The sequence below is a fragment of the Hyaena hyaena genome, unplaced genomic scaffold (genome assembly GCF_003009895.1).
Source record: "Hyaena hyaena isolate Hyena2069 unplaced genomic scaffold, ASM300989v1 scaffold_438, whole genome shotgun sequence".
Lineage (NCBI taxonomy): Eukaryota > Metazoa > Chordata > Mammalia > Carnivora > Hyaenidae > Hyaena > Hyaena hyaena.
Window position 1 is genome coordinate 406,259 of NW_024081071.1, and position 26,976 is coordinate 433,234.

Genomic DNA, 26,976 nt, shown 5'->3' on the forward strand with positions numbered 1-26,976 from the left:
TGTCACCATAGCCTGGCCTGTGGAGAAACTTCTCTGAGACCACCCCCACCCCCAGACTAACTTGTTTGTTCCTGCTCTGGGAGCACCAGGGAGCTATTTGAGGGTTGAACTAGGGGTCCTGTCCCTCCTGGGAGTCCTGGGGAGCAGGACCTGGCCCTCTGGGGACCCCAGCATCAGTCTCGAGGTTTGAGCTGGGCCCTCCTGAGAAAACCAGATTTCAGGCACCTGGAAGTAGGTTAGATCACCTGGGCCTCAGGGGAATTTCCCTCAACATATCTGGTGCTTTGTCCAGCTCCTGAGCCCAGGAAGCCTGGACGGGTAGTTTCTCCGTCTGCACAGCTGCAGGCTGAACCAAACCCGAGGACCAGAGCACAGTGCAGCAGGGCCTCCTCTGTCATTGCTCCAGATCACCAGGCTCCATGCGGGAGGTGGGAGGAGAGGCATCAGGTGGAAGAAGCTCCCAAAGAGGGCGGCCTCAAGCGTTCCCGCAAATTGTCAGGGCTGTGCACCTGGGCAGGTGAAGCAGCTGATTTCACTGAATAAAAACGTGGATTGATTGGTCTCTCAAGGCAGCAAAATGGTAGTGGGTATCCGTCCACGCTGTTCTTTATAGGCAGTTTTGGTTTGTATTGGTTTGTTTTGTTGTTGTTGTTCTTGTTGTTTTTATTTATTTATTTATTTATTTATTTATTTTTAAAGAACCATCTCTCAAACTTTCTTTGAATTTTCCCCTTTACCTGGGTCCCCTGGCTGCCCCCTGGAGGCTGGCCGTGGCCACCCAGGCTGGGCTGCTAGCAGGCACGCCCCTCTCCCCGCGGACGCAGCACATCAGTAGTTCAACACAGCGCACGGTGCTGCTGAGCTGACCTACTTTTCCTGTTTGCCCACAGCAGGCTAAGCCTGTTTAGCGTTGTCCAGAGGGGCTGGGCAGAGCAAGGAGCTTTCCGAGTCGTACAGATGGCAGTCTTTGGGTGAACGTGGTTTAATCTGTTTGCCCTGTTTTCCATTAGTCTAAAGGGTTAGGCCCCAGCACCCAAGGTGACGCGGGGACAGGGTCTGAGCGTAAGGCATCCTGCATCCCGATTCAGCCTGTCTCCTGGAGGTCCTGCATTATGGTGAATTATTGCTGGGAACCAAGGCCTCTCTTCAAACTTTAAAAACAGATTTCTAGATGGAAGCCCTTCTACCTTATGTCCTGTAGTAGGAACCTATACTGAGCCCCAGGAGCCTCTACTGGCTGAGATGCAGACAAGTTGGGAACTGTGTTTGCCCACCCTTGAGGGGGGCTTCCTTCTCATGTGTGTGAGTGTGTGTGTGTGTGTGTGTGTGTGTGTGTGTGTGGTGAGGAGTGGCTGGCACAGGGGTTGATGGGGTAAGGCCAAGTCACCATAGAAACGAATAGAGATTATGAGTCGGGGGTGGGGATAGGGATGCTTCCCTCACCTTGGATGGATCAGGGCTGGAGGGACGAAGAAGATGGTGTTGCCAGGGTAGGTGTCAGGGGACAGGGACAGAGGAGGAGACAGTGTGACCATGGAGGGCAGTTCGTCATCCACGGCTGGGGATGCCATGCTCAGGAACGTGGAGTAGATCTTCTGAGCAGAGGGGAGTGTGCACTAGAGAGTGTACATATCCCCCCCAAACACACACATGCGCTTACTGCCTTTATTCTTTGCTGAATTATTGCTGCCTTGCTGCTTGTAGGCGTAGGATAGTGTCTGTTAGAGTTGTTCAGGGAAGAAAATCGTGGGATTAGAGAGTCATGATTAAATAAGCTGACATGAGAAAGCCAGAAGCTAGCGCTTTATGGTTTTCACTAATTCCTCCTGTATTTTGTGCATAGCAAAATGCCTCATGGAAGATGTCCTGGACCTGCCCTTTCTAATCGCAAAGCCCTGCCTGACTGAACCACCCGCACAGTGGGGCTTGTGTCTGGAACTCTCCTGGACACCTTGAAGCCAGTGCTCCCAGGGGAGAGTCGGGCCAGTGGGTACATTGTGCATTTCCTGGGGTCGCTTCATTAGACATTTATAAGAGGAGAGGATTCAAACTCTATTTGAAAAAAGAAAAAATAGCCGCCTCATACTTTCCTTTGCAGTTCCTTCACTGTAATCTGGCCAGATGGAAGGAGAGATTGAAAATGCCTTAAATTTTCAGCATGAATATCTGAATGTACAAAATGAGTAAACTGGAGGTTTCTAGTCCTGCTGGGGAAAAACCCAAATGGCCTTTAAATGGTGTAGAAGTCAGGCTGTTTTGGACTTGCTGACAACTCTTTGCTTGTCTGATGAACTGGACTGTCTCAGGCAGGGATTATCCACACCATCGGCCAACATCTTCCTGGTGGAAGTGCTTTGATCCTCTTCTCTTGGGTGGGCTGGGGCTTCCTGGGTCTGTTCCTGCGTCTCATCTTCCCATGTGTATTGTTGTGTCTGTAGGGCAGGGCTTTTTTCAGACTCCATGTGTGGAAGGGGCTGCTTGTTTCTGGAAGACAAAATGGAAGGCGGGCATCCAGAGATAAAGGGACAGACGTTAGTCTGTGTTGGAAATCATCCTCCAACCAAAGCTGGTGGGGCATCCAGATTTGAGATTGCTTCCATAGAACATTCCTGTCATGGCTGCCTCACAACTCATGAATGCCACTTGTTCAGTGGGGAGTTGGGCCACCCCTTTTCCTTCTGCCCTCCCTAGACAGGGGCTGCTTTCCGATGGTGGGCTGGACCTCTCCTTGGGGTTCCCCCACGCCAGGCCCCTTGTGGCATCGGTGGCTGTGGCTCGATCTGCACACAGCCTGCCCACAGAGGCACATGCGAGGCGTGGCACCCACCAGAGGAGCAGTGACTTTGAGCAGGCAGAGAGACACTGCCCAAGGCACAGGGCCACCCTCTGCTTGCTTCGACAGGTCTGAGTGTTAGCCGTCAAGGCCCATTTCCCAACCATGGACACCAGATACAACCAGACTCTTGTCAGGAGGGGAGGGCTGTCCAGGTGGTTTGGATGACCTGTCAGGGCTCCCCACCCCAGAGGAAGACCCCACAGGCCAGCACCCACCTCCCCTGGGGGAATGATTCTCAGCTGAATTGTACCACAGAGCCAACAGTAGGAACACCAGAGGATCTAACATCATGGATACCCGTGCGAGTGAACACATTAAATACAGTAAGTCACTGCGGGGCCTTGCAGCATGAAGAACGTGCCTGTGGACTCTTGCAGCGTGTGAGCTTGGCTGGGCCCAGCTGTCCCAGTGGTGGGCACGGGCTCCCTGGCTTTCCATGGAGAGCATTCTTCACTTAAACTGTAAAGAAAAATAATATCTTTCAACGAGAGGAAAGAGAAGACCACGCAAAGTAAAGCTGTTTGTACGAGTGAGGTGTGAGGCATTTGGTGTGCAGCTCTGGAGGTCCGGGCCCGCTCTCATCACAAAGTCATGATCTCTGACCACTGTGCTGTGAAAAAGGAGGCAATTCACCTTTCTTGCCCAGCCTTCCCCTGCTAAGTGCCCTACATGGGCAAGCTGCCTTCCTGGGTCTTACACGGATGGGGGAAAGTGGGTATCATCCTCCATTTGCGGTGAGCTAGCTGTTCCCAAGGCTCTGTCTAGGCCACCACACTAAGTGAAGGGAGGAAAGCAGAAGACACTTGTACTTGGGTCCTGTTAGCTCCCAAATTAATTTCGTTGCCTCCCACAGTTAGCAGTTCACATGAAATATTCCACATTTTTATTAAGCGTTATTTGAAGCTCTGATAGGAAACCCAAAATTCCACAGCCTACAAGCTTGACCTCTCCTTTCAACGATATCTTTTTCTGCTCGTCTTCTTGCAAACTTGAGCACAATTTGGATGAGTGTTCCCTGGGCCAGAAGGGGCATGAGGGCCCACAGTTACATGGAGGGGAGCTGCGGGCTGGATCAGGGTTTTACGGACTCGTTTCAGTTTGCGGCAGCTGACGAGCGGTTCCCAACAAAGGCTTTCACTGACTCAGCTCTGAACATGACTCATAAATCTCCTCTTCCCCTCTTGCTGATTTTTATAGACATCTATTGTCCACACCCTGACCACACATTGTCACCCGTCAGATTCTCTAGTTGACTCAGGTTTACATTTTATAAAGGGGCCCTCTGAAAGGAATCTTAAGGGGTTGGAACACAAGTTCCAAAGATTGCAAGAATAATATGTCATGTTAGCATGACCTTAAACGTCCAGATATCGAGATGATTCTTATTTTGGAAGTTCTTTGCTGACCAAACGATGTCACTGTGAATTTATTAAGTAAGTTTCTAACTTTCTCTACCCATTCCTTCATTGCTATGTCACTGTTTCCCTGAATAATGAATCATCAGACCGTTGCATGGGAGACTCATGATGGTACCAGGCAGATAAAGCCTCAGTGTTGACTGTGGAGAAGCTTGTGGTATAATTTTCATGTGTTCATGGACACTCGCTGAGGTCGGCGGTGGGGGGCGGGGGGGGAAGGGAGCTCTCATCTCACTTGTTTCTGGGAACCGGGCTCAGTGAGGCTGCTAGCAAGGCTCGGGAGGCATGACTACCTGAGAGAATTGCCGGAGTGGCTGGGGTTAAGGATGGACCTGTCCACTTTGCAGTTTCCAGGTCAAGGGATGTGCCCAAGTATAGTGAGCCTTTCTCAGTCGGAGGGAAGTTGGGATTCCAGGAGCAGGCAGCGCTCAGATTTCCACTGCCCATTTCCTTTAGAAAAGCTATTTTTTTCCCCCAGCAAATGAATCATTGCAACCAAAACAACATTCCCTGGAGAGGAAGAATTAAAATGTGGAAGTTATTTTCTAGCCTCCCCCAGAGGACAAAGAGAGACAAGTAAGCATCGCAGTTCATCAGTGACTGTTTTGCCAAGTACTTTTATTTCTTAAATATAATGAGAAAAAATCATTATCAAGTTCCCACATGGAAGATAAAGATGTTAATCCAAAACGACATGAGGTCCCCTCATCAGGGGCTGACCAGGAGGACAGAAGGCACCCTCACTGTCGACAGTAAATAAACTCTAGTCAGTGGGGGAGATGCGTGTGCTTGGCATTGCCTCTTTTGATTTCAACCCTTTCTTGCTTTTAATATTTTTTCTTTTTAATGAACTATATTTACTAGGTTTGGTTGGCATGCTGGGGAGGAATATTGGGCTTTGTGGGGAGGAATATTGGGATTTTCCAGCTAACTTGGGGTCTATAATTCAAACCATTTCTCATGCATGAGAAAACGTCATGCTTTTATTTTGTAAAAATCATTGACCTTATAACACAACAGGCTTTATAATAGTCAGTTGGAGGGAAATTCAAGGTGATACTGAATGATCCACTGGGTCTATAGTGGCTATAAAAAAAGTTAGAAATTAAAGGCCCTGAAGAGTAAGGCTGAATAATGATGCTAGTGAATCTGTCTGGCCCCCAGCCTGCTTTTGTAAATAAAGTTTTATTGGAATACAGCCACACCCATTCATTTACATACTGTCTATGGCTTCTTTTGCACTACAACAGCATAATTGAGTATGGTCCGCATCTAAAATATTTACTAGGTAGCCCTTTACAGAGAAGCATTGCCAGCCAAGCCCGGTATTAGTAGAATAACATACTTTTCATGTATGTTGCACGTAGGGTGCTCTGGAGACCCAAAAATGAACTGCCAGTCCCCAAGTATGTCCCTGTCACCTGTATGATTTATTAGTCTCCCATCTCACTGCTGACACACTATGGGACCCAGGACAGATGTGCCATAAGAAAATAGTTACACTGACATTTGCTGGTCCCTGCTCACCAAGGGCCAGCATTCCAATCAATTATATAGCAGTAAGTGGCTGTGAGAAAGAATGCTTCAGAACCCTAAGGGCAGAAATTTCACCTAGGTAATGAAAATGTCACTTGCAGACTCACTTTTGCTCTTCAGTTCAATTAAAGGCAATAGCTTTTTATTGAGGACACCCTCGGTCACTCTGTGTTTGCTCCATTCCCTTCTCTCCCCGCTCCCAGCCTCACGACCCGTTTCTGCTCGGTTATCACTGGACACTATGGGCATACGTGGGCAGTATGTATGCATATCTGTTTGTCTTTCTGCCGTGCCTGCTTACACACACACACACGCATGCACACACACACACTTTTCAACACTGACTGGGAGACGGGAACAATAATCCCACTCTGCACGAAGACATTTTATAGGCTTAAGTATCAGTTTCTACTGCGAGCTTTTAACTCATTATCATCACTGATATTGTGATTAACAGTAGCTAGAAATTTTTGAGGACTTCTATGTGCCGGGGCCTGTGCTGGGGGTTCTCACAGATTCTCTCAAGGAGGGAGGCCCTGCTGTTGTCCCCACCCCACAGGAGGGGCGCTAGGACCCTGGTAGCACATGTACTTGCCCGGGGTCACACAGAGCTACCGAAAGGCGCCAGTAGGGTTTCTGGCAACTCCAGCCCACCAGTGCTGTTTCCCCTTACCTGAGGTGATGCCAGACGCCCCAAGAGCTCAGAGACACAGTGTGCCCCACTAACCCCGCCTCCCACAGTGGTGGGTGTGGGTCTCTGCTAAGTTGCTGGGAACTTCCTGAGCCCAGCCAGTACTCACTGGCTCTGCTTGGTTAGATTCTCCAGCTGGTCTGCTTCCTGGAGCCCAACTTGCTTTATGCACTGCATCCTGCCAGCTGGGCTCCGCAACCCTATTTGCTGGCAGCCACAGGTGGTCTCAGACCCATCTATGGGTCTTGACCGATAGACCCATAGCCTCTCTTGACCGATGAAATACTCTTCCCACCAATATAGTCCTTCCTTTCTCTGGTCCAGAGCGCCTCTCAGAAATGTTAGGTCTTTGTGGCTCCATTCACCCTGCAGTGACCTTCCTGCTGTGCAGAGAGTATGTTTATTGAAATTCAAGTGCAGATAAGAAGAAAGAATGAGACTGGGATTACCTGCCTTAGCAGGGGATCAGGACCACCACAGTGGGAACACAAAGGTTAGGACAGTTATGTGACGAAGGCAAGGGATGGAAGGACTCACCTTGAGGTCTGTACTGCAAGCACCACGCTGGCCCTTTATTGCACACATGCACGCAGACATCTCATTTATGGCTCATGCGCTCTCTGCCTGGTGGGTGTCAGCCTCACGATTAGGAGTGAGAGAAACAGAAACCCATGAAGTTTAAGGGACTTGCTCAAGGTCATAGAGCAAGTGGGGTGGAAATGAAATTTAAATCAGCCTGACCCTGAAGTCAGAAATCCACACATTCTCAGTAGGCTGTGGGTGAAATGCCGGAGTCAGCTCCAAGGAGACGCAGCCCAGGGTGGGTTCTGCCTGCCGTCCTGTGTCCACGGTCAGGTCACTTGGCCCTTCTGGGTGATGCTTCCTGATCCATTAGGGGAGGTAACCAGAGCTGGCCCATTCTACCCATAGAACTAGATGGACATAAAATGAGATTATAGTTTTTCAGAAGTTTGCTGTGGCTGAGCTTGGTGAGGGAGCCATAGGCCCTTCCTGAAGAGTCCGACTGAGCTTTAGTTAATGGCTTCTGCACACACAGCAGTGTTTGTTTTAATTTTTAGTCTTTAGGAGATAGCTGTACCTTTAAATGTACTTCATGAGTACTGTTACTCTGGATTATCCGTGATCATTGGGAAACTTGTGGGAGTCGTTGTTAGGCAATCACACCAGAATTCAGATAGGGTTTGGCTCTGGCTCCGACCTTCCTTTCCTCCCTCTCTGCCTGTCTCACCCTCTGTTCCCGTTCCTACATTCCTCAGATACTTATTGAGCACTCCGTGTGGGTAAGGAGCAGGTCTGGACATCACGGCATGTGTAAAGATGGATGAGGCCTGGTCCTTGCCATCAAAAAAGATACCTTGATTTTTTGAGTGCCTGCTGTGGGCCAGACTTGCACTAGGTACTTTCACACGTGTCAACTTAATTCTTTCCAGAATCACAGCTGTCCTCTGAGGGAGTTGTCTCTCATACCTCGGATCAGAACCTCCAGTGTCTTCCCTTTCACTCAGAGCAAAAGCCAAATTTTGTCCAGCCTCCCTGGTGTGTATCCCCATGGCTCACTTCCCTCATGTCATAGTGCAAATATGGTCTTATTAGCGAGGACTTCCAGGACTCCCTGAAGCTCCCAGCGCAAGACCCCAGCTCTGACCTCCCCTCCCTCACCAAGTCTCCGGTATTTTTCTCCATAGCAGTTACAAGCAGGTGATGATGTTTGCTTATTTACTTGCTTGTGGCTTGCCTCCACTCTCCTGCCTGCCCCCCACCATCTACGAGCCATAAGAGCAGGAGCTTTGCAGGGTGCCCTGGCCCTCGGGAGTGCCTGTAGAATCACCTAACATTACACACGGACACCATGTTAGTGCTCAGTGAACACACTCTGTTACCTCTTCACAGACAGAAGCTGTGTACATGGATCAGAGGCCTCAATGTTGTTAAGATTCAGCTTTTCCCAAATTGCTCTCTAGATTCAACACAATCCCAATCAAGGTTGCAGCAGGCATTTTATAGAAATTGACAATGTAAATTCTAAAATCTGCAAGGAAATGCAGAGACTTAGAATAGCCAAGAATCTTAAATAAGAAGAACAAAATTGGAAAGCTCGCACTACATTGCTACCAAAAATCCCTATAAAATCCGAGGAGTTAAGCTAGTATAGAACTGGCATAAAGATAGACAAATACAGGATGCCACAGAGTCGGGAAACAGAAGAAGTTTCCCTACACAGAAGGTTCGCTGTCTTCCAATAATATGCTCAATATGTTTCCAGGTGAAGGGCCTCTAAGTTTAAAGCAATGGGTCCAATTGTCAATCTGATGAAAGTTCAATAAGTATGTCTCGAAGTCTAAAAACAGAGAAGATAGTATTTTCATTGTACTTCTTTGACGTTCATAATTGGAGCTACCACTTTAAATTTACAGAATCTTCATCTGGAAAAGGGGTATTTGAAAGCTGAAGAAAAACATTGCGTTTTCTATGTGTAAATGTAACTAACATGCAGTTTAAAAATAAGTTTATCGCTACGTCTGCCAGGTAATTAAGGCCAGGGCCACAGTGATACATGCTGTTAATACCCTTGATATGATGTGAAGAGAATGGCACTGTACCCCCGTGAACATCCTCCTAGAAACCCCTATGTCCAGTCTGACCATGAGAAAAACTACCAGACAGACCCAAATTGAGGAACATGCTACAAATACTCCTCAAAATTGTCAAGGTCATCCAAAACAAGGAGAGTCTGAGAAACTATTACATCCATGAGATGCCTAAGGAGGCATGATGACTAAGTGTAATGTAGTGTCCCAGATGAGATCTTGGGGTGGAAAAAGGAGATTAGGTAAAAACTAGGAAGATAGTAATAAAGTATGGACTGTGTTTAATAATAATGTGTCAATGACAGTTCATTAATTGTGACAAATGTACCATACTAATATAAGGTGTTCATAATAGCAGATACTGGGTGTAGCATATATAGGAACTCTCTATAATGCCTTTGTATTTTCTGTAAATGCAAAATGGTTCTAAAAAATAAAGCTTATTTTTAAAAAAATTTTTAACGTTTGTTTTTTTGAGAGAGGAGAGAGAGAACGTGAGTGGGGGAGGTGCAGAGAGAGAGTGAAACACAGAAACTGAAGCAAGCTCCAGGCTCTGAACTGCCAGCACAGAGACCGATGCAGGGCTCAAACCCATGAACCGTGAGATCATAACCTGAGCTGAAGTCGATGCTCAACTGACTAAGCCACCCAGGTGCCCCAAAATAGAGTTTATTTTTAAAAAATGTTTATCCTGTGTGTCTGCTACAGAGACTTGGTATATAAATGGACCTGAATAGAGATTCTGTTGATATATGTATAGGATCATACAAGACATTTGACAAAAATGCCAGTGTAATTCAATAGGGAAAGAAACATCTTTTCAATAAATGATTCCAGAGTAACTGAATGTCCAGGTCAGAGGACAAAATTAAAAGATGATCCTTGACCACTTTTACCCCACACATAAAATTTAATTTGCAGTGGACTATAGATCTAAATGTGAAAGCTAAAATGATAAAGCTTCTAGAAGAAAACAAGATAACAATTCATGACATTGAAGGTTTCTGGCAAAGGTTTCTGGGGACACAAAAATCACTAGCCTTGAAATTTAAAAGTTACAAATTGGACTTTATCAAATTTAAAAACTATTCACCAAAAGACACCGTCAAGAAAGGGAAAAGGCCAGCCACAGACTGGGAGAAGATGTTCACAGATTGATCTCTAGATCTGGCAAAGTACTGTATGCAGAAGAGAGAAACTTATACAGATCAGTACAAGGAAGACAAGCAGCCCAATTTTTAAGAAGAAAGAAGGAAGAGAAAAAGGAAATAGGCAAAAAAGTTGAGAGCTTCACAAAAGAAGCTGTCAGTGGTCATAAAGCACATGAAAAGATTCTCAGCATCATCAATCATGAAGGAAATGAGAATTCAAATCCCAGTGAGATCCCACAACACACTCACTAGAATGACCAAATGTAAGAAACCAGAACCAAGTGTTGGCAAGAATGCGGAGCTGCTGGAACCCTCATATGCTCCTGGTGCAAATGTAAAATTGTACAGTACTATGGAAAACAGTTGGCAGTTTTTTAAAAACTAAGCATATGGCTACCATATGATACAGCACTTACCCTCCTAGGTATAAACACCCAGGAGAATGAGCACTTATTTCCCCCAAAAGACCTGGGTAGAACTTATACTGGTGATGTTCATTTTGACCCTTAGGGAAGGTGGTGTCTGCCAACCTTCTCCACTTATAAAGTTACCATTTTCCTTTGTAATTAATAAATATATTAAGGGAGATACTTTTTTAAAGTTTATTTTAGGAGAGTGAGAGAGAGCATGAGTTGGGGAGAGGCAGAGAGAAAGAGAGAGAGAGAGAGAAGAGAGAGAGAGAGAGAGAGAGAATCCCAAGTAGGCTCCTCACTGTCAGCATGGAGCCTGATGTGGGGCTTGAACCCACAAACCATGAGATCATGACCTGAGCTGAAACTAAGGGTCAGATGCTTAACTGACTGAGCCACCTAGATGCCCCTTGAGAGAGATACTTTAAACTATGTAGATAGCCTGAGTCTTCTCAAACTTTTGCTTATTAATGTAAGCATCCATCGGTGGATCTTGCCTGCGACAATTATTACTACGGGGTCCTGATGGTGATTTTCTATTTCCCATATTGTTTCTACATTTGTTAATTAGAATTATTCTGTAAGGGAGACCTGTCCCCCTGCCCCTTTCTTTGTTTGTATCAGTATGGACTCCTGAATAGTTTCTTCTGTGGGTTGCAATCTATCATTACTGATTTTGTGGCTTAAATAGTTTCAAGACACTTCTCTGTCAGGCTTTCCTTGCTCAGCCTCTCTCATCGTTATTGTGTTATTGTTTCTTAAGAGTTATTATTTCTACATGCAGATGCCCATACTTCAGATTTGGAGAGATGTAAAAGGTTTTTTTAAAAGGCTCCAAATACTTTGTGTTCCAGAAAAATCCAGACACATCCAGAACTGGAAGAGCCCCTCAGAGACCAACATTAGTGGCATGCTGGGCATCCTTCCTGTTCCCCTTCACACTCTCCACCCTTCTCTCTGCACCAGGGGCTTCCCCATGTGGATGACATCATGGCCTCCCTGCCCCAGCCTTCTGGGTGGCATAGCTAATAAGAGACACAAACAGGAGATGGGATGGGTGGAGACTGAAGTGAGATATTTATTCCCTTGACTCCTCTCTCAAAAGGTTTCTTCATGCTGGCCACATCCTTCCACCTAGTGCTTCCTCCCCTATATGAAACACTTCTTCCAGGTTTGGGAAACTATTTGCCTCTGGTCCCTTCACCCTCAGGGCTGTTAACAGCTCATCTGATACCAGCCCCAGGTATTGCACCATCCATATTGGTTCCCAAGACCCCACACACGCACTTGGTAACGAAGTCCTATTTCCTGTTGGGATTCTGACTAAGAAATCTCATAAATGTCTGACATACTTAGAATATATATTTGTCTGGAGTAAAAATTCTATAGCTTCCCTTCCTTGTTCACTCTGGAGGTTAATCACATCAACAGTTATTTTCTCAGCTCCAGACAGAATCTCTCTGCCTTCACTTAAGCTCATTCTCTCTTCCCTGGCTCTGTGTGGTCATTAAAAAAAAAAAAAACAAAAAAAACACAACTTGCTCAAAATCCTTCTCAGTGGAAACTCTTTATGCAGTTGAGAAAAATAGTTGTCACCTCTTAAACTTCTCTACTATTCCTTTACCCAGACCTCACAGAAGAGATTTTTTTTGCCTTTGACCCCCCCCATTTCTTGACCCCCCTTTTTTGTGTGCCTTTGGGCTCTGTCTGTCCCTGAAAATCTTGAAGTAAAGGAATAGCTCAAATGGGGTGCCTGGGTGGCTCAGTCGGTTAAGCGTCCGACTTCGGCTCAGGTCATGATCTCATGGTCTGTGGGTTTGAGCCCCTCATCAGGCTCTGTGTTGACAGCTCAGCTCAGAGCCTGGAGCCTGTTTCAGATTCTGTGTCGCCCTCTCTCTCTGCTCCTCCCCAGCTCGTGCTCTGTTCTCTCTGTCTCAAAAATAAATAAACGTTTAGAAAAAAACAGCTAAGGTTATTAAAAATAAAAAAAAGAATAGCTCAAATATATGAGGCGGCAGGAGCATAGCCATGTTCATAGCAGCATTACTCATAATAGTGAACAGGGGGAAGCCACCCAGTGTCCGTGGATGGATGACTGGCTAAACAAAAGTTGGTATAAACACACAATGGAATATTATTCAGCCTTAAAAAGGAAGGAATGGGGGCACCTGGGTTGCTCAGTCAGCTAAGCGACCTACTTCAGTACAGATCATGATCTTGTGGTCTGTGAGTTCAAACCCCACATCTGAAATATCAGCTCAGAGCCTGGAACCTGCTTCAGATTCTGTGTCTCCCTCTCTCTCTGCCCCTCCCCCACTTTCACTCTGTCTCTCAAAAATAAATAAACATTAAATAAAAAGATTGATTTTTTAAAAAGGAAGGAACGAAGGAATGGTGGTTGCCAGGGTCTCGGGAGAGCAGAAATGGGACGTTAGTGTTTAAATGTTTTTTTTTTAATGTTTTTATTTATTTATAGAAGAGAGAGAGAGAGAGAGAGCGTGAGCAGGGGAGGGTCAGAGAGAGAGGGAGTCACAGACCGAAACGGGCTCCAGGCTCTGAGCTGGCAGTCAGCACAGAGCCCGACGTGGGGCTCGAACCCACGAACCGCGAGATCACGACCTAAGCGAAAGTCGGACGCTTAACCGACTAAGCCACCCAGGCGCCCCAAGGGACGTTAGTGTTTAACGGGCACAGAGATGCAGTGGTGCAGATGCAAAGAGTTTCTGGAGATGTTGGTGATGGCTGCACAGCAATGTGAAGGCACTTGATCTCACTGACCTGTACATGTAAAAGTGATCAATTTTATGTTATGTGTGTTTTGTTAATAAAAAAGAAAAACATGGGGAGGACATGGGAGACAATGGGCTCAGCGAGGACTTTGGCATGGGGCTCCTGTGGCAGGTGCTACTGAGGACCTTGGCTTAGGTGCCATCTCTTCAGCAGGTGAGGTTGAGCAGAGTGGCGCAGACAGGGGACAGATGACAGGAATCAGGCAAGGAAACAGGAGGGATGGGGAAGAAGAGGAAGGAGGTGTAAGTCATCGAGACTTCATGGATTCAGGAAACATTTAAGGACAAACAAATATAAAACAGAGAAGATGTGGTCAATAAAGAATAGCTATTAGTCACTCCTAAATGTTTCATTTATGACTAAGCAAGTCATTTATGACTAAGATTCTGGAACCTCAGGAAAGCAGTGTGAAGCCCACATCCCTCCTGAGAATGTGTGCTGCCCAGGGGCACCTGGTGAAGGGCTCGGCATGGCTGGGTCCTCGCTCATGCCCTGGATGCATGGACAGCCAGCACTCGCTTCGTAGCATGGACCTGGGGCAGTGCATCACTGAATGAGTTGATACTGCATTTTTCATGTCTTAAAACTTTGAACAGATTCCATCTGGAAGACATTAAGCACATGCCTGTTTGCAGATGTGTTAACCCCCTTTTAATTATGATACAAGCCTCAACTGCTGAATGGCATGTCTTGCAACTCTGTCGCTAAAATATGCCTTGCCGTTTACTGAATGGGGCATGTGTGTAAACAAGGGCCGTAGCTCGAATTCCTCCTCCTCTCCACAACTCACACCTCTCCCTATGGCCTTGGCAGACCCAGATCACAAAACCAAATTATCTTAGAAGTATTCATTTGCCCCAGTAAAAAGTATCTAAAACTTTAAGTTTTGAGAGGGTTAGTGCATTTGCAAAGTATTGGTTTTGGAGTTCTGACTTCAGACCCTCTTCCAATAGAAGCGTGTGGGCAGTGGCGATTCAGCTTCTCCGGGGTCCCCACACCTTATCTCAGCCGCTCTGCCCTCCAGGCCACTCCTGAAGGCTCTGGCTTCATGGACCCCCTAAGAGTGTTTCTGCTTTGAAGGCTGGCTGGAGGGGATACCCTAGACAGGCAGGACCCTGGGAAACATGTGAATGAAATAAGGAGCCTGAACTGTGCGTGCATGTGGTAGAGGGACCCAGATCTGTGAGGCAGCAAGAAATCTAGCTGGCCGCCTAGGAGAGTACAGGCTCCGGGCGGTGAGGTAGTGACTCCAATGACTTTGGGCTGCAAGAACATTCCTGGATTGTTACTTAATTTTTCGCATCTGTCTGCCTTAACTGTTTCGGGAAGTGTAAATGCCTTAAAGGAAGGACTGCGGATTATAGTACTTTGGGTCTGTGATTTCTTCCCAGCCGCATATAAAAGGGGTCTGTGTGTTTGAATGACCACATAGATAAATGCTCACCTTTACAATGTCATGGGCACCTTTCAGGTTTAAGGTTTGAGATAAACAGATACTTTATTGAGCCGGGTCTATACAACAGTTGTCAAAGTGTAATCTGGGGGCCTCTGGCAGGTCTGGGAAGTCAAAACAACTTTCCTAATACTAACACATTATTTGCCTTTTTTTATGCTCATGAATATTCAGTGAACTTTTCTAGAAGCTCCTTGACAGCTATGACTGAGTGGCACCTAGAATGAGTGCTTGCGGGTTTAAGATTTTTCAGTTTGAACCCACATACATACACAAGAGATCTTTGGGAGTTCTCAGTCATTTTTGAGAGTGTAAAGGGTTTTGCTGGAACCAAAAAGTTTGAGAACCTCTGAGCTAAGGTTGTGGGCTAGATCAGACCTAAACAATGACCCCAGAAAAGACCTGGAAGAAAGTTCTAGAAGCAGACGGTAATCATCTGTTCTTTTTTCGCAGGAAAAACTGCGTAGAAAATCTAATGGATGAAGATGAGAAAGACAGGGCAAAGAGGTAAGAAGAAGCATTATCCTGCTTCGGCAGGTTTCGTGCCTTCTGCCAGGCTCAAACATGCTTGTCCTCTCCCAGTGTCGATGAGCTATCATGTGCATGTCCTATGCAGCAGGGTAGACCACCAGGGACATGTGCTTGGTACCCACTCTCCTTGAAAGATTGCAGTTCTCTACTAAAAAAAATGTACACCAGCTCCCCCAATTTTGTTCCTTATCCTGAAATTCCTCGTTGTCTGGGACTTGCCAAGTGGTTTATGTTTTTCACATGTTTGTGTCTTGACCCTGGTGACTTGAGTCTCCTTTGAGAGGCAGCTGGCTATTACTCTTCCAGCATAGACACTGCTTAGCAAGGCAGCCTGACCAGAGAGCCAGGCAGACCTGAGTTCAAATCCCTGCCCCACTGGGGGAAGCTGCCTGGCTTTGGACAGTAATAGTAATAAGCATTCCCAAACGTTGAGCATATAGTAATCATCCTCATGTGCTACATGCTTCCATATACCCTGTCTCAGTTTCCTCATCTGCACCTGGACATATCATAGCCCCTTGCACTGCTGTGGGATTGGCTAGAAATCCTAGCTGATTGGCTGGCATGTCAGAGCTCTTATAACCCTACTCTTGCTTATTCATTCACTGGGCTTTTATTGACTACCTACTGTGGGTGAAGTAGAGTCATAAATCTGATATTTTGAAGGTAAAGTCCTGTCAAATGTTACCAACGTCACACAATTTGCCCCCATGGGCAGTTACTATGCCAGGTTTTAGGGAAAGAAAGATCACATGAGGAGGACACCTGTGTCCTGGTGGTTGGTACGTGACTACAGATGATCAAGCTGCAGGTGACAGGCCTGTCAATAGAGTGTACTCTCCTGGGAAAGTCTTCACTCAGGCCCAAGGACAAGTCTTCTTCCTCTAGTCTCATCTCTTTCTGTTCCCGCCATTGTGTGTGTGTGTGTGTGTGTGTGTGTGTGTGTGTGTGTGTGTGTGAGGTCCCTCAGTCCCCTGTGACACGCTCTCGAACAGCTGCATAGCTGAAGGGGTTGCCCACTTCCCTTCACAGAACCCACTGCCTGGTTATCGCTTACAGAATCCGTTGCTTACAAATGATGGAGACCTCAGAGATCCCCAGTTTGGCGTCTCCAGGGAGAGGGGCATCTGTCTTTGCAGGGTCACCAGTTGGGGGTGGAAAAGATGGCAGTCATGAGGACAACAAATCCCCAGCCACTCCAGACCCACTAGACCTGAGTCTGCGGAACACAGAGGGAGTCTGTATTGGTTGGTAATTCCCCAGGTATTTCCTTTAAGAAAAATCAGGGAGCAGGGGAAATGGCCAGAGATGTAGGCGAAATGGGGTTGGCATAGAGTGGGGATTATTGAAACTGGAAGGTCAGCACAGGGGGAGGGGGAGGGGGAGGGGGTGTTCATCATACTCTTATCTCTACTTTTCCATGTTTTTTTTTTTTTAATATTTTTATTTATTTCTAGGAGAGAGAGAGAGAGAGACAGCGTGAGCAGGGGAGGGTCAGAGAGAGAGGGAGTCACAGACTGAAACAGGCTCCAGGCTCTGAGCAGGCAGTCAGCACAGAGCCCGACGCGGGGCTCGAACCCACGAACCGCGAGATCATGACCTAAGCGAAAGTCGGACGCTTAACCGACTAAGCCACCCAGGCGCCCCGCTACTTTTCCATGTTTGAAAATTCTCTCTGATAGAAATTTAAATAGACAACAATTCAAATAACACCCCAGTTTATTCCAGCGGAACAAGCCCTTCCCTTGGCATTGGCTCCCATAGCTAGGCTTCTCAGGCCTTAGGCCACCACCTTCAGGGGTCGCAAAATCCATACAATCCCAAGTAACAAGTGGATGAATAGACTAGCTCAGAGCAAACGAGAATAGAATCCTCCTACCCTCTCTCATAGGCAGGCTGACTTCCCGTTCTTCCCTTTGTGTGTTTGGCTGCTTGGTTTCCTCTCGGGTAGCTGTGGACTGAGTGCAGAGGCACACACCAGCCCTGTCCCAGATAATGAATTCCAACAAGCCTTCACCTCTCCCCACTTCCACTGTCTCACCTGCAACACCAGGCAATTATTTCTGTCCTGCAGGGACAGGGTTATTTGGGGGAGCAGCCACAAAATACACAAAGAAGCTCCTTTGTGTGTGTGTATGTGTTAATCATTACACGCATGTGAAAATACAGGACACTCTCATACATTTACAAGGTATTCTCGTTGGTTAGCAGTCAAGAAAAGATCGATCATGGTGGCCAGCCATCACCGAGTGCTTCTTGTGTGCCCTAATCCTCTGTACTAAGTACTCTTCTATGCATTACTCATATCATCTCAACGTTCCTCTGAGGTGTGTTTATTGTTATTCCTGTTGTACAGAGGAGGAAACAAAGGCTCAGTAATGCATCAAATATCATAAAACTCTAACAAATGGCAGACGTTGAAGTTAAACACAGGCTTCCTAACCTCATATTCTGTTCTTATTCCCCTGACCACAAGAAAATCCTTCATGTAAGACTAGCCCAGTCTGTCTGGCAGGCCCACACTGAGAGCTGTGTCGTGGGGTGACTTTGGAGTCAATGGGAGTTTGCTTCTGCCATCCTCATATTTTAAAAAAATGTTTTTTAATGTTTTTTATTTATTTCTGAGAGAGAGAGAGAGACAGTGTGAACAGGGGAGGGTCAGAGAGAGAGGGAGATACAGAATCCGAAACAGTTTCTAGGCTCTGAGCTAGCTGTCAGCATAGAGCCCGATATGGGGCTCGAACCCACGAACTGTGAGATCATGACCTGAGCCAAAGTCGGACGCTTAACCAACTAAGACACGCAGGAGACCCTAAAAAAAATTTTAAATGTTTATTTATTTTTGAGACAGAGAGAGACAGAGCATGAGTGGAGGTGGGACAGAGAGAGAGGGAGACACAGAATCAGAAGCATGCTGATAGCACAGAGCCGGACATGGGGCTTGAACTCACAAGCTGTCAGATCATGGCCTGAGCCAAAGTCAGATGCTTAACCAACTGAGCCACCCAGGTGCCATCCTCATGTTAATGTTATCTCCCAGGGCCCTCACCTCAGCCCTGCCTCTACTGCACTGCTTGCCTCAAAATGCCGAGGAGATGAAATGCTACCTACCATACTAAGAGTCACCAGATGGAGACATTCCAATAAAATCTTGGCCAGAGGTTCTTAGAAATAAATCAGGTCGTATGCAGTTTCTTTCCATTCATTCCCACCCCCATTTGCTTTGAGGGGGTGGGCACCCACGCTCTCACACTGCCTATTTGGGAGCCTCCATGCACACATCCGGGGCAGTGAGGCTGCTGGCTGGCCCTCACCCCTTCTCAGCCCTCGATGGGGAAACAGGTCTAGAATGTTCGGTAATACCCGGATCCGTTTGCCAGAATAGCAGGATCCCTCATAACCCTTGGGAGAACCCAGGATGAAGTAACCATAATCCCAAGATTATATCCAAAGCCTCTGGTTGTGCAGGTTTTGTAGCAGCAGCATGGGAGGCCTTTCCCCTAATCCCACCTGGAGGCCTGAGAGGAATAGTTTTCACACACACGATTTTTTTTTTTTTTATGAGATTAGAAATGCTTAGCTTCAGATCAAAACACTCATTGTCTCCAGAAAACACGCGCTATGTTGGGCAAGGTTTCCGAAGCTTTGGGGAATTCATGGTTTGTTTGGGTTGTTTGATCAAAGTATTCTGAACCAGGACACAGTTCCACTTTCTGTGAATTTCCGTGTAAATCCAGCGAGTACTGAGTGCCTATTGTGTGTCAGAACCATTTGCTGTTTTTCGTTAGGGATAATGCGAAAGCATGGTCCTTGAACTTAGAAAGGAAACAGTCTGATTGAGATAATTGAGAGATATTTGGAATCCCTAGATAATGAGGTTCACAGTTTACCATTTTGTGGTCCAGTTATACACATGCCTTTCCAATTCTGGTGTGACATAGTTTTGTGGGATGTGTGTGTGTGTGTGTGTGTGTGTGTGTGTGTGTGGTCATCCAGGAAGTGGTGCAGTGGGGCAGGAAACACACAGCTTAGGAATGAGACAGGCTTTGATTCCTGACACTTTTACTTTCTGTCTTTAGATGAGTTACTAAACTTCTCTTAGCTTCAGTTTCTTCCTCTGTAAAATGGGGATAATAATAGTAGCAACCTCTTCATAGGGTTACCGCAGGAACTAAATGCAACTGTGTGTAAGCCCTTCCTCACACACTGCAGAGGACACAGTGCTAGTAAGAAATGCAAGATGTAAGGAGCACTCACTGTGTGCCTGCAGCATTTGACATGCACAAGCTCTCTGATTCTTACAACACTCCCCTCAACATAGGCTATTACTGGCCTCACTTTACAGTTGAGAAAGCAGAGGCTTGGGATCACACAGCCAGCAAGTGGCAGGCAGGGATTCAAACCGAGACATTATTTAGAGTTCTGGCCTCTTAACGACTTCTCCTGACAGTCAGTAAGTGGAAGCTGCTCCTTTTGGTTGACCATGTGTCCCGGGGGGAGGGACAGAAAGTGCTGTAGGAATCCTTGCTTTCTAAGGAAAGCCAGTTTCTATAACTTTGCAGTTTTGTAAAGTACAGCTTACTCTTTTCTTAAGAGAACGAAACACTAAGAAGAAACTCTTTCATGGTGGTCTCTTTCTCTGTCCAATATTAAATGAGTAATTTATCAGCATTCATTAAAGTTACGTTATCACCTGCCAGCTGGGAAGTTTTATTTCCATAACTGTGTGTATTTTGGTTGCAGGAGAGAAGATGGGTGGGGAGATGAGAGCTATTGCTGCCTTTTGTTAATAAGAATGATGAATGTCGGACAAAGGTGGCATGGGGTTCTCAATAAGGAGTGATGGTTTGCAAACAGAAGCTAAACAATTTTATTATTCTTTGACCCTCATCATTATGGTTTTAACACCGATAAAATGGCCAGGCAAGAGGGAGACAATATCACTACAACCGAGAAGCTAATCCATGTACTTTTGCAGAAGCGAGTGTTGCAAAAAGAAAAGCTGTAGCCTTCCAAAGGCTGGCCATTTCTCCTGGTTCCCCCAGGGGTAGTTTGTCGATGTGGACCAATGACTGAGACCATTGGGTCACCCTTCCATTAGTGTTCATTAACTAAGTACTATACTAAGCAAGGGGAAGATAATGAGGAGGATGCACAGCATCACCCTGGCCTCAGAGGACTTGGGACAAGTTAGGGAGGCATTCTTGAAAACAAGCATAAAGGAGAAAACATATCCTGTACGGTCTGTGTTGAGCAAAGCCAGGATGATGATCACAATTCATAAGCTCTGTTTCTCATCCAAGTTCTCTTTTTTGGAGGGTAATATGGTTAAGAGGAAAGACTGACCTCGTTTTATTGTCTCATTTCTCTGGATGTAAATTCTGTAGGTCTGAAAGGAAAGGCTAGTCTGATCCCTGAAGGTTGTAGCCCACTTGGAGGACTCCAGCTCCGGGCATACTCGCTGATGCCCCTGTGTGCAGGCTCGGTGCAGAATGGAAAGCCTGGCCCTATGTAGTATATGTTGATGTTTCCCGCTGGAGCCTATCTTGCTAATTTTGCCATGATATTCTCTCAGAGGCTCTTGACTGGGAGTTACTATCATCATAAAACCCAACACAGAGAAACAAATGACAGTAAAAACATTTTTGAGACTTCCTTTCTGTTTGTTTTATTTGGTGATTAAGGCAGCAGCAGGCATTGCAAGAATATAGAGGTATCAGGACACACGATTCATTTATATTACCCTGTGATTTCCAGATGAGTGATTCTGTTTTCGAAACAAAGGGAAAAAGTAGAACTGTACTCGCAGTCAGAATGCTAATTCTTACTGTGGCCCAGTAAACAACAGAATGGAAAAGGAGCCTCCCTCTGTTTGGGGCTCTTGGCTTCTACTCTGACGGGGTACTTTGGTTGGCTAAGAAGCATTGTCAGAAGGAGAATTGTGTGCCCTGTAGGCTTAGAAACTCGGGAAGGTATAAGCTCAGGGATACCCAGAAACTCTCTGGGAGCATCTGAGGCAAAGAGGATTCACTAAAAACCCTTCCAATAATTTCAATAAATATTAAATTGAAAAAGAGGATGGGCAGAAGTCCGCCATTTTGAAAATGCTTCTCTCCTGCAGAAAAAGCTAAATATTCCTTTGAGAGTGTCAGTGACAAGTTGCTAAGGATTGTGCTCCCGTGAAATTCTCCCTGTGAGACTGTTAAGTAAAAATCACTGGAAAATTAGGCCAGCTTCCCACTTGGGCCCCGATGTTTCCTGAGACCTCTGGCTAAGAGTAAAGATGTTCTGGTTACATCTTGGGAGAAAAGAATCGCACAAGCTGAGTTCAGTCATCCCACAAACCCTTCACCAAATGTCTGCAGTAGAAAACATACTGAGTCTCCAAAATTCTCCATGAGGTGAGGGAGGCATCATCCTGACCCATGTAGCTCCACATGGGGTGACATTCTTTCCTGGAGCCAAGGTGCTGAAGGCTCCTGAGCCCAGTGGTTTCCTCAGCCCCCGCTGTCTGGTTGTGCAGAGAAGCTGCCTGACTTATGGACATGAAGAGGTGTGCACCTGTCCTGAGGACCCAAGCCTGGGCCCAGGAAGGGACTGCACTGACTTTAAATGGACCTTGCTTTATGCCAGAGTTCCCCAGAATGTATTCCGAACAACACTAATCTCAGGAAATGTTCCCTCCCCACAAAACACAAGTTTGGGCCATGCTGTTTACCTTTTCTCCCTTTTGGAGAGTTTCAGGGCTCCTTAGCACATTGAAAGTGCTAAGACTGCAATTAGCAAATAAACCAAAATCTGTTCCATTTTATGTAACTGTGAAGTTAAAAAATTATCTGGGGGAGAAAAACAAAAATTAGTAACAGCAAAATAAGTTTCTCTGACCATAGTCTTTTTTTTTTTTTCTCTAAATAATTCTTCACGATTTTCCATGGAAAACCTTTTACCCAATACCGTCTTGTATCAGCTTTATTCTCATCATTTTTGCACATTTTCTTACATATGAAAATACACCAAAGCAACATTTGAAAAATACTGAAATGTTTAAAGAAGTAAACAAATCCCATTTATAATCATACTATGTAGAGATAGCCACTGTTAATATTTTGACATATTTCCCATCTTGCTTTCCTACATGTCCATCAAATTTTAATGGGAATACTCCAGTAAGGTCTTTGTTAATGTGGCTGATCAGACTCTAATTTGTTCTTCATGAAAGCTGACCTTTCCTGGATAGGACTCTTGTAATGTGGAGGATACTTAAAATTTATATCATGCCTGTGAGCATTGAATTCTTACATTTTGCCTCTCTGGATGTTGATAGTGAGCACCTACTTGATATATTTCAATTCTACAAGGATCCATGCATTCCTTCCTCAACCGTTCCCTCTGTTTCAGGTCCTCCACAGACCTGTAGAGACTTCAGAAGAAGCATAAGACCTAATTCCAATTAGGATAGTCTTCCCATACAAGTTCATTTTGCTCTGCTTATAATACTCAAGTCTGAGAGGCCTTACCTGCATGCTTATCAGTTCCTGTCTGATAATGTAAACTAGTTAGCTCAGTGTAGATATGTCAGAATCCCTGGTCTGGAAGGAACCTTGGGTGTCACTGAGTCTTTAGGCATTCTGTTACCGTGTAATAAACCTCTCCAAGATGTACAGGATTAAAGTGACAGCATTTATTTGCCTGTGGATCTTCAACATGGAGAGGGCCTGGAAGGGAATGCTTGTCCCTGTCCCATGTGGTATCACCTAGAGCAGCTCAAAGGTGGTGGGCTGGAACCACCTGAAGACACGCTTGCTCCCATGGCTAGTGGTTGACGTAGGCTGTTAGCCGGGACGGTGGCTTTCCATATGGAGGTATGGCGGCTTCCTCGCAACACGTGACTGGGTTCCAGGGTGAGCATCGTGGGCAACAGAGCCAGTAAAGAGCTGCATGTTCTCTTACTACCTGACCTCAGAAGTCAGGCAATTCCCTTGTGGTGCATTCTATCCCCTAGACGCAAGTCACTGAGGCCAGCCCATACTCAGGGGAGGGGGATTCAAACTCACCTTTTAATGGGGAGGGGAGGTTCAGAAAATTTTAATTCTCCAGTTTGAAATCACCACATCAGTGTCATCACTATTTTATAAGAGGAAGCTGAGTCCCGTGGAGGTGGGAGTGACTTGCCCACTCTCTCGTGGCATAGGTGGCAGAACCAGGATGAGAACTCACATCTGGTAACTGGTCACCTGTTCCTCCAGCTAAGCTATACCACCCTGGTTCTCTGCTACCCCGACCACTCTTCAACTTTCAGGGGTGACTGTAAGTGTGAAAACAATATGCTTCATAAAATGCCTTTAGCTCACCACCATGGAGACCCTCTGTGGAAAAAGCCGCTCTTCATGGAACTGCATACTTCCAGACTTCCTGCATACTTCATGGAACCTCGTGGAACTGCTATGCCTATCACTCAAAAACCCAGCTGCTCTTGGCAGCAAGGGAAGCCCACCAATGCTTCTGTCACCAGTTCTAGCCACCGCTGTCCAACTGTATTGGGTAGCATTTGATTTTTTTCAGCTTTTACTTCCTTTGGCCAACTGCATGTGATTCAGAGAGCATCTTTAATTTTCTCTCATTAGCATGTTCTATTTACTCAGTTAACAAAACTAAACTTAGTGGCAAAGATGGCAACCTTGGGATTAAGCATTAGAAAGAGATCCTAGTATGGGAGTATGTCAGGTGTTATGGATAGTTTCTCACCGTATGCTGGCGAGGCTTAAGCAGAAGATGCTACCAGCCCGACAGGAAGTAGATTAAAAGGAAGGTCTGCTCGCGATAGTAGTTTTTTCCTCTTTTCAACTCATTTGATCTTTATTCCTGATCTAGCTCACCAATCAGGAGTTCTGATATAGTGATTTTTAATTTCTTCCCCTTAGGGAAACACAGGATTTTTGGTGACATTTAAAATGAACCTGTACCCCTGTCATGTGCCCTTGTGAATTTAGAGAGGGCTGAGGACACATTTGCGTGAATGCTCAAACTCTCCATTCCTGCCATGGAGCCTCTCCCATCTCCTAGGAGGATGGGAGATAAGCCTCCTCCTTCCTGGTCTGTGCCACAGGCTTCTCAGAAGGACCCGATCCCCATCCCAGCTACAGCTATGCTCCTCAAGTAGTTGAGTGTAAAGCCCAGTCTTGCATACTAGGTGTGCACGCCCTGTGATCATCTCCTCACCAGAAGGAAGGGAGAGAAGCATTGAGTGTGGTTTATATAATTTCTATCTGTCTCATGAAATCCCCCAAAAGAAGGGCATTCAAGGTATCACCTATTGGAGAAATACAGAGGGATGTGTTTGTGTGTGTACATTATATGTGCATATATGCACATTTCCCCCTTCACAACACTTGACCTTAGAACCATGGTCCTCTCCCACCTCCCCTGTGCAGTGCCTCTTCTTCCTTGAGTCACCCTGGTATACCATAAGCACTGTGAGTCTTATAAGAATGCCAGCAGCTGTGTTAAGTCTCACTTAGATCCCAAAATGCAAGTACAGGCCTCCTGTGGAATTCTAGAGCTCTGGGAGCCTACATCTCTGCCTCTCACCCCATGAGCCCTAGCTAGACCAATATGGGTGCCCAAATCTATCCTCAGTCAGTAGAGAAAGTATTTTTACTGGTTTAACAAACTCCATGTTGATATGCAGTATAGTTTCCTTTTGATGTTTTTTAAGTGCTAGATCACATCAAAGTGATATACTCATGCCAAGGGAAGGAGGACCTGCCCAATTCACCTGTAGTCCTCCTTGTTTTCCAAGAGCCACCCAGAAATATGTTTCCTTAAGAGTCTAATATAACTATTATTCAGCTCTCCCCTGTATACTTTCCTGCAAAAGGACCTTCTTTACAGACCCTGCCATGAGAGCTTCAGAATCTATGTTCCCACCTTTTGATATCTATAGATCTTTTATATACTCACTTTAAAAAGTATGAAAAGAAATATGGACATTCTGGAACTGGGTAAGGTGGGGCCAGTCTACTCCATCCTGTCCACCACACTGAATACAATTATAAAACTTTGGTAAAATATAAGTAATAGCTATTTGAGGACCCTGGAAAGTATATAGTAGGAGGCAGACTGGCAAAGTATCAGAATTTGAAGTACTACTGAACTGGCATCTTCTTCCCTCCAGTACCCCCCTAGCCTAGCCTCAATGCAGCCAAACCCAGAAGTTGGCAACTATGCCGACAAAGAGAAGACCCAGAGAAGCCCTCTGCATAAGGAATAGGGTCAGAGTCTCTAAGGCTAAGATTGAGTGAGGGGAAATCTGCCCTCTTTTGTTTTTTTCTCCATATCCTTGTACCCTATAAGCACTCCTGTAATAGCAGCAGCAGCCATAGCAACAGCTACAACAGCACGGGCCGATAGGAAACTTAAAATGTTGAGGGAAAGGAATCTTTCTCTGAGCAGAGGAACTATAATTCTAAGAGGGTAGGATGAAACCCTGTTGTTTTTTTCTTCCTTTCTATCTTCCTACTACATGGCCCCAAATGAAGGTGCAGATGTAGGAAGTGTGAGGCAAAGCAGAATAAAGCAAAGAACCAGCTTTCTGGCCAGAGGAACAAAAAGGGAGTCTTGGGAACCAAAAAGTACTGGGCAGAGATATGAGAGGAAGGAGCTCAGGAAAGTGAACATATAAAGAAGGTGATGAGTTCCCGAGCTCACCATCAATCTGAATATGCGTGGGTCTGACCTTAATAGTGTTATCATAGACTTTCAGACTGAACTGCAGGATAGACAACCACCCCATGTCCAAGACCAGCCATGTGGGACAAATCTAAATAGCACCATGGGCTTCTTATTAGAAACCATGGAAATCATCTGGTAGTGACACAATATCTTTTTAAAGTTGAAAGAAAAAAAGACATTAGCCCAGAATTCTATATCCAGTAAAAATATCCTCTGGAGATGAAGGTAAGTGAAGACATTCTCAAGTAAAGGGGGAAAAAAAAAAAACAAAAACAAAAACTAAGAAAGTTTCTTATCAACACACCTGCTCTGAAAGAATTGCTAAAGGAAGTTGTTATAACAGAAAGGAAATGATACAAGATAGAAACTTGGAATATGAGATATTAGGGAAGAAGAACAGAAATGATAAATATCTGGCTACATAGAATAGTCTGACATTTAAAGATAACATAATCTGATCTGATTCACTGTATGTAGATGTAGAGCACAAAATGACTACAACAGAAAAGGAAGATACAGAGAACTGTATTGAAAAAACTTTCTACATTCCACTTGAAATGGTAAAATATTATAAACAGATTCTGAAAAGATAAGTTTTTGTATTCTAATCTAAGAGTAATTTCTGAACACTATACAAGGAAGTAAATAAAATACAAGCAGTAAATAAAAATATAATAGATTAAATGAAATACTAAAAGTGTTTAAACAACCCAAAAGAAGGCAGGACAGAAGACCTAGGAACAACAACAACAAAAAACAAAGAATGAAAAAAAAACCGGGAAGCTAGTGACAAAATATATACCTAAATCCAAACTTGTAA

General features: G+C 45.4%; 1 protein-coding gene across 9 annotated transcripts in view; it reads left to right on the forward strand.

Annotated features, from left to right (window-relative positions):
- NPAS2 (neuronal PAS domain protein 2) overlaps positions 1–26,976 on the forward strand; it is a 161,474-nt gene that overhangs the window by 59,338 nt on the left and 75,160 nt on the right. For all 9 annotated transcript variants that reach the window (XM_039253109.1, XM_039253110.1, XM_039253111.1 and 6 more), the window contains exon 2: positions 15,348–15,401. In XM_039253109.1, coding sequence (XP_039109040.1) covers positions 15,370–15,401 — 32 coding nt within the window. In that variant the 5' untranslated portion in view covers positions 15,348–15,369. The remainder of the gene's footprint in view (positions 1–15,347; positions 15,402–26,976) is intronic.